At 67.5% G+C, this 7,839-nt stretch overlaps 1 protein-coding gene across 1 annotated transcript in view; it reads left to right on the top strand.

The window, feature by feature from the left end:
• VOLCADRAFT_100209 (uncharacterized protein) overlaps positions 1–7,741 on the top strand; it is a gene marked incomplete at both ends in the record, with an annotated part of 15,477 nt that extends 7,736 nt beyond the window's left edge. The window contains 7 exons of the mRNA XM_002958840.1: positions 296–2,183; positions 2,571–2,760; positions 3,569–4,962; positions 5,172–5,311; positions 5,561–6,459; positions 6,820–7,072; positions 7,478–7,741. Of these exons, the coding sequence (XP_002958886.1) occupies positions 296–2,183; positions 2,571–2,760; positions 3,569–4,962; positions 5,172–5,311; positions 5,561–6,459; positions 6,820–7,072; positions 7,478–7,741 (5,028 nt within the window). The remainder of the gene's footprint in view (positions 1–295; positions 2,184–2,570; positions 2,761–3,568; positions 4,963–5,171; positions 5,312–5,560; positions 6,460–6,819; positions 7,073–7,477) is intronic.
• Positions 7,742–7,839: the final 98 nt, after the last annotated feature.

Here is a 7,839-nt window from a genome sequence, read left to right as displayed (position 1 = left end):
GTTAGGGGCAGTGGCAGGGGCAGGGGCAGGGGCAGGGGCAGGGGCAGGGGCAGGGGCAGGCGGCACACAGGCGGCTTCCTGGAGGGGAAGGTGGGGACATTCTTGACTCCCTTCAGTCCTTAACGCCCCGACCCTCCTCCTCCCCCGCATCCCTTCCCCAGAGGAAGAAGGGGGAGGAAAAGAAGGAGGGGGAAAAGAGGAATCACGAGGAGGAGGGGGAGGAGGAGGAGCAGGCGCACCCGGATCCGCATCCGCGCCTGGATCTGGATCTGGATCTGCTCCTGCGGCCTCCCAGAGTGGAGGCTCAGCCGTTCTCAGTTCGGCGGTCCTTGTGGGCTCGTTGGCGTGCTACGCTGGCGGCAGCGCGGCGGCGGCGGCGGCGCCACACACCCAGACTCAGACCCAGACGGATCCAGAGACTCTCCCGCGCGCTGCGCACAGCTTCAGCTTTGGCGTAGTAACTGCCAAAGGTAACGGTAACGGTGATAGTAACGGACAGGGGACGAGCAAAGGGGTACATCAGGTGGCGGGCGGATCGCAGGGTCGAGTCAGCAGGGGCCCTCGCTGCGGCAGGCCGCCGCCGCCGCCGCCGCCGCCATCGGCAGCGGCTCCGCCGCCGCCAGGCGTGGCGCCGTTGGTCTGCAAGTTGAGCTCCCAGGCCAGGCGAGCGGAGCGTCTGGCGGCGTCGCGGCGGCAGCAGCTACAGCTGGCGGCGCTAGATCGCGCGGCGGCAGGATCGACGGCCGTGACACCGGGGCGGACCGTGATTGTACCGCCGTCGGCGCGTGTCGTACATGCTGTTACCGCCTCCGCTGCCAAGGCCAGCGGACCGACGTCGCCGCCTGGTCCTGGTACGACGCGAGGAAGAGTTGGTCGCGAAAGTCAGGCGATGTCGCCGACGCCGACGGTGGCGGCGGCGCCGTCAGGCGTTCGTATCGCCAAACCCACTCTGGAACGTCCCAAAGCTCGTACACCGTCGACAGGCCAACGTCCTCCCCCGCCGCCGCCGCCGCCGCCGCCGATAAACCGAAACCTAATCAACCCGGATCCGCACGGCGACGCAGATCCGTACTTCCTGCCCTCGATGCCATCCCACGACGCCGCTGACGCTGTCGCTGACGCCGACGGCGGGATGCCCTCCCTGCAAAGCCTTTCCTTGGCACAACTGGCAGCCAACAACCTTGCGACAGGTCAAATTCAGTACGGCAGACGGACCGGCGGGGCGCCGGCTGGCGCCGCCGCCGCTGAACAGCCGGCGGCGTCAGCAACGGCGATGACGGCGGCGGCAGTAACCGCACACGCGGGGTCTACGGCGGTGGCGGAGGCGGACGCCGAATGGCTCCGCGTTCGACGCCTTGGCGACGCGGATGATGATGATGAGGAGGAGGAGGAGGAGGACGAGGCGGGGGAGGGGGAGGAGGAGGAGGATGGTGCTGCAGGGGAGAAGCACGGAAGGCCTCGGGGCGACAGCGGGGGATTGTCGCCGCCGTCGGCAGCGTTCAGCTTCGGGGTGCGGGTTTTGGCCGGCAGTAGCAGCACCGGCGGCGGCGGCTATGATGGTGACGATGGCGGTGGTTTCGGAGGCAGCGTCGGTAGCGGCGGTGCTGGGGATGTCTTCAGGGCTGTAGTGACGAGAAAAACGCCACCTGCAGCGGCAGACGCAAGTACGGATGCTGCTACAGCTTTGACGGTGGCGACGGAAGTTGTAGCGCTGGGACAGGAGCTGCTGCAGGGTCCTCCAGCAGACACCTCCTCGCCAACCCGTCCTAGCCCTAGGATCACCGTCCGGCAGCACCAGCAGCAACAGCAGCGGAGGCGGAGTACCGCATCGCCGACGAAACACGCTGGGGCCGCAAACGTTACCGCTGGCGAGGCAAGTCCCAGCGGCGCCGTCGCCGCTGCGGCCGCAGCGCATACGCCGGCAGCGGCAGCGGACGGTGCTGCAGCTGGGCACGCGACCGCCTCCGACGGCGTTCCGTTGACGGCCGGCGGCGTGTTCCACCGCCGACGCGTCATCTTCGAACAACCGAGTAGCCCCAGCGACGGGGAGGTCAGCAGCGGCGACGACGAACGTACGCCAGTACGGCAGTTGCATCTACCGCCGCCATCGCCGCCGCCACTGCAACATTGTTTACGCGCTCTAATACAGCCACCAACTGCGCACAGAGCCCAGTCCGCCCCAGGTCAGCGGGGCTCAGCGGCCCATGCTGCTGCTGCTGGCGGCGGCGGCGGCGGCGGCGGCGGCCTGAAAACAACCCCTAAGGCCGCCGCCGCCGCCACTGCCACACACGCATTAGCGGCGGCACCAGCAGCCGTACAAGCTAGAGATTTGTACAGCGATGGTACTGCAAAACGTAATATGGCTGAGCGGCAGGGGCAGATGCAAGTCAATAATACTGCGGCGCATGACGGCGTTGCTGTACGGGCAGATGGCGGCGACAGATGCAACGGCGGCAGGTGTGACGGAGGCGGCGGCGACAACGGCTTGCAATGGGGTCGGCGGGCGAGCCGCCGCCAATCAGTGCCGCCGCCGCCGCCGCCACGCCCGCCGACGTCGCCGGTGCCACCAGGTGCAGTGCAACGGGCCGCGCTGGCTGCTGCTGGCGGCGGCGGTGGTGGATCCGTCGCGAAGTCCTTGCTGCCGTCGGCGACGGCACCGGAACGCCGGCCCGACGGCAGCGGCAGCGGCGGCGGCAGCGGTGCCCGCAAGCGGCGGCGGTACAGCGGACCGACCGCATCGTCCGGTCCCAAATTCCACCGGTCGGCTGTAGCAACGGACAGCGGCCACGACGCCGGCAGTAGCAGCGGCGACGACTACGACAGCGACAACGACGACGTCATTGAGGTAACGGCGGCGGCGGTGCACGGCAGCGGCGGGCAGGACAGCGGGAGGAGGTCAGCACGAGTCGGGGACTGCGGACCGCGGCCACATAAGCGGTTTCGGAGCGTGGAAGAGATTACGGAGCAGCCAGAAGTGACGGCGGCGGCGGCGGCAGTGCGGCGCCAGGCGGTTGGCGGTGAGCCCGCGCGACCCCTTGCAACAGTGCAGGCGACTCGGCCTGCCACTGCTGAAAACCGGCAGCAGCACCAGCAGCAAGTTCGCAGCAGCGCAAAGCCGGGCCGGACGTCCCTGCCAATTGGCGCTGAGGATGGTGGTGGTGGTGGTGGTGGTGAAGGAGGAAGAGGAGGCGGGAGAAGCAAAGGAGGGAAAGGAGGAGGGGGAAATTCGGCGCAACCGGAGCCAAGGCGCAGTCGGTATGGAGGGAGAGGGAGGGGGAGGGTGCGGTGGGGGGGGGATTTCCCGGGGTGGTCTTAGTGACTGCTTCTGCGTGTAACATTCAAATTCTGATTGTCTGTTTGTCTGTTTGTCTGTTTGTTTGTCTGTCTGTCTGTTTGCCTATATGTTTGTTTGTTCGTCTTTCTGTCTGCTTGCCTGTTCTGTTTGTTTGTCTGTTTGCCTGTCTGTTTGTCGGTTTGTTTGTCTGTTATTCAAAAGCGAGTGCATATGTCATTAGCAGCCCCCAGTAGCCCTTACCAACATCGTTCCCCGCCCAACCCGCCTCCCTAGACGCCTGGACCTCAGAAAGGCGACGGGGGTGGCGGCGGCGGCGGCGGCGGCGGCGCCGACGGCCGCAGCGGAGGAGGGCGAGGAGGACGACGTGGACGAGGACGAGGAGGACGAGGAGGAAGATGACGATAAGCCTTTAGCAGCCCTGGTGGCCGGCGGCCGCAATGGCGGCGGCAGCAGTTGTGCGAAGCGGAGCGCCGCCGCTGTTGCCGCCGCCGCTGCTCTAACGCCAAAGACCACTGCGACGGCGACGGCGGCGGCGGCCGTAGCTGCAGCTGGGGCTGGGAGCCGCTGCAGGAGTCGCCGGAAGTCGGGCGCTGTAGCGTCGCCGCCGACGGCGGCGGTGGCCCCGGTGGAAGTGGTGCTTGCAGGCGGAGAGGACGCATTTGAAGACCAGGATGAGGGTCCCGCTCGCGGCGGCGGCGGCGGTGACGGCGGTGTTGATACGGGCGACGGTAGTCCCTCCCGCCGCCGCCGTCACTCCAACCCGGCGCTTCAACCGCTCCGCCGCTCGCCGCGTAGCTGCAGGAAAGCCGCCGCCGCTGCTGGAGCAGCAGGAGTAGCAGCGGGAGCAGCAGCAGCAGCCGGCACCACACCCACAAAGGTGGCCACCGCCGACGGCGGCGGCGGCGGCGGCTGCAGGGCAGCGGTCCGGCGGCAGCGGACGCCATCTCCGGCTCCTGAGGCGCATGGCACGGGCATCGGCGGCGGCGCCGCCGCCGCCTCCGCCGCCGCTGCGGCGGCGCTTCTCAGTCAGCCCAGTTCCAGCGACCCCGGCACGCCGGAGGGCCGGCTCCGAAAACGGCCCAGCGGTCAGGCGCCCCTGGAGTTGATACTTCAACGGAGCAAACGGCAGCGCTGCGGCATCTTTGGCGGCGTCACTTTTCTCGTCACCGGCTTCACCCGCCAACCGCCGCAGCCACCGCCGCATGCATCGGCGACGGCGCAGGCGGCGGCGGCAGCCGCCGCCGCCGCCGCCGATGGCACTACCGCCGCAGCTGACGCCTGCCGCACAACCCGACGCGAGATCGTCAATCTCATCCAGCGCAACGGCGGCATGGTTATGGAAGACCTGCCGCCGCCGCCGCCGGCCCTCGGCGCCGCCGCCGCCGCCGCCGCCGCCGCCGCCGGGACAGCGTCTCCGGCTGGCGGCGCCGCCAGCTGGGGGTGTTGCAGCGCCCGTCAGCTTCCCGACGTGGTGATTGCGGACTGCGCAGACCGCCGTACATGCAAGATGCTGGGCCCGCTGGCGCGCGGTGTGCCGGTGTTGTCCGCGAAATGGCTCCGCGACAGCGTGGCGGCGGCGCGTTTCCTTGACCCCGCTGCCCGGCCTCCGGGAGAGCACTTGCTACATGCGCCGCAGCCGCATCTGCTTCCAGGCGGCGTCTTTGCAGGTACGGCGGCTCGGGGTGCTGAATTCGGGTTGGTGAATTTCTGTCTGGTGATTAGGTGCTTTTTCATCTTTCCCCCCTCACTCCCCTCCCCTCCCCTCACCCCCCTCATCCCCCTCACCCCCTCTCACCCCTCTCGCCCCCCGCATCCCCCTCAACCCCTCTCACCCCTCTCACCCCCCTCATCCCCCTCAACCCCACGGTGTGTCCAGGTGTTCGTGTGTATCTGGCGGGAGATGCCGCCTTCCGGTCCACCTTCGGTCGGGTGCTGTCGGTGGCGGGGGCGCTCATCATGGACCACTGGGAGGCCGCAGTGACCGGGGCGCATGTCGTGGTAGGGGGGGTTGACGGGGTGGGGGTGGGGGGTGAGGGGGAAGTAGGAGGACGGGTAAGGAAGAACACCTGAGTGGAAGGACGGTGATGGTAGTGGCGGAGGTGGTGGGGAGCCGTACATCACATCACATCGCATCAGAGCACAGCACAGCACCCTCATCCTCAAGCAACCCAGTTGATCGCTGGACAATTTCTGCCCCTCCCCCCCCCACACACACATACACAGACACCCATCCCCCACCCCCGCCCCCACCCCCTCAACACGCAGGCGGGTAGCTTCGTCATGGAACCGGCGGTTGACCTAGTGGTGGTGGACTCCGCCGCCCCATCAGCAGCAGATGCCGCTGCTGACGGCGCCGCCACCGCCGGAGCCGCCGGGGCTTGCCCCTCCTCCCACCGCCTCCGCTCCGGAACCAACATTCCCGCTGCTCTACGTCGTGCCGTACGGTCCTTATCCATTCCCGTCGTGGACAAGGAATGGGCAGTGGCGGCCATACTCCGCGGATCGCTGCCGTCGGGCTTCCCAGCGGGGGCGGCGGCGGCGGCGGCGGCAGCTTCAGGGCCCCAGCCAGCGGCGGCGGTGGCGGTGGTTCCGCCTCCACGGTCTCCTCCCCTTTTTCCGCACCCCTCTCCTGCAATCACCCAAGCAGGGCACGGCCACGGGTTGGCACAGAGGCAAGGCCAGATGCATCATCACCATCAGGGGGCCCAGGGAGGACCTGTGGAGGTGGCGGAAGCGGGTGGCGGCGGAAGCGGCAGCGGCGGCGGTCCATCTGGTCCAGCAGGGGAGGTTCCAGCAATCGCGACGGCGACGGCGGCAGCGGCGGCGGCGGCGGCGGCGAAGGTGGTGAGGGCAAAGCCGGGTGGTGGAAGTTCGGGAGGGGGTGCAGCGGCAGCGGCAGAGACGTCAGGGCAGCGAACTCCGCTGCCGCCGCCGTCGCGGGCCCCGTTGCCGTCCCCGCCGCCGCCGCCGCGGCAGCAGCAGCAGCAGACGGCTGGCGGTACGGAGGCGGCGCCGTCAGGATCGCCGGGACTCGTAGCTCGAAGGCATTTGGCTGCCGCCGCAGCTGGCGGCGTCAGCGGCGGTGTAGGGGATCAAGCGCCGGTGGCCGGCTCGGGTAGCCGAGCTGCAGGTGCTACAGCCGCTGGCACAGGAGCTGCTACTACGTGTGCTGGGGGGGCAGGAGGGGGTGTTGCTAATGGCACGGGTACAAGAACAACAACACCAACAACGCCGCGGAAGGCGGTAATGCTTGGGGGCTGCCGTACAGCCGGCAGTGGCGACGCCCCGGCGACGGAAGCATCCCCGAACCCCGCCTCTGGGGCCGACGCGGCGGCAGCGGTGACGGCGGCGGCAAGCTTAGCGGGCCACCAACGGCAGCAGCAGCAACAGGAGCGAAGCTGCTACTGCTGCACGCGTTGGTTGGCAGACGATACAGCGACAGAGGCGGCGGCGGCGGCGACGGCTAGGAGCGGCTACCGGCAGTACCAAGGATTTGTACGGCGGCGCGTTTGTGCGGGCGGCAGCGTTAGTGATCAGAGGGCACTGGCAGCGGCGGCGACGGCGGCTCCGCCTCTGGATGAGGATGCGGCGATGGAGGTGGTGAGGGTGGGGGATGTTGTGGAGGTGGTACCCCTGCCGGGTCAAGTCACTCCGCCGGTACTGGTGTTGGAGGAGTTGTGGGAAGAAGCCGCCGCTGGCGGCGTCGGCGTCAACGTCGGCGTCAACGCAGGAAGACCTCAGCGGTTGGCATCGGGCCGAAGGCTCTTGCGTTCCGAGGTACGATTTAGGCAAATCCCTGGCTTCCCTTCCCTTTTCCTCTTTTACCTGTAGGTGGTGATTTTGCGTAATTTCTGGGGGTGATGCCCGTCTAGTAATTTCCCCTTTGTCAGGGTGAGGATCATCCGGGCTTGTGAGGGGGGTTCCGATTCTCTATGCCATTTGCTAGAGTTGCCTTCCAGAAGCCTTTGTCCCTGTGCATGAGGGTTTTAGTTGCATTTTTGGAACTGGTTTTGAGAGGCCAGGTGCCGTACCGGTGTGTCGTACTCATGCATAGCCCAAGTTTTTATTTGTTGGCTTCTTAACGAGTAACATGTGTGCAATTGTCATGGCGATAACGACGTCGGCTGTGTGTGCGCTATATATGTGTGTTTATTGTCTGTCTGTCTGCATGTATGTATGCAGGAGACGCCGTTCCAAATGGCGCCCGCGCCGCTACCGCACCTGTACCGCACCGCCTTCCGCAGCGAGCGGATTCCGCTAGAGGCGCTCAGCCGCCGTCTCAGAGTGTACAACAGCGCCGTCGCGGCGGCTGCAGCCGGATCGGCCACCACCTGCAGCGGCGCTGCAACGCATTCACCGCAGTTCCTGTGCATGTTCTCGTACGACCATCGGACCATGTCGTTGGGGCTCGTACCGCCGTCAGAGCAGTTGCAGCCTCCTTGGTAATCCGAAATTGCCGCCCAGCTGCGGATTCCGTAGCCGCATGCAGCTGCGGCCTAGCTGACGGCGGGAGGTGACGGGTGGGCAGGGCAATGGGTTCGAAC

Source organism: Volvox carteri (assembly GCF_000143455.1).
Source record: "Volvox carteri f. nagariensis unplaced genomic scaffold VOLCAscaffold_108, whole genome shotgun sequence".
Classification (NCBI taxonomy): Eukaryota; Viridiplantae; Chlorophyta; class Chlorophyceae; order Chlamydomonadales; family Volvocaceae; genus Volvox; species Volvox carteri.
This window is presented reverse-complemented; position numbering and strand designations above follow the sequence as displayed.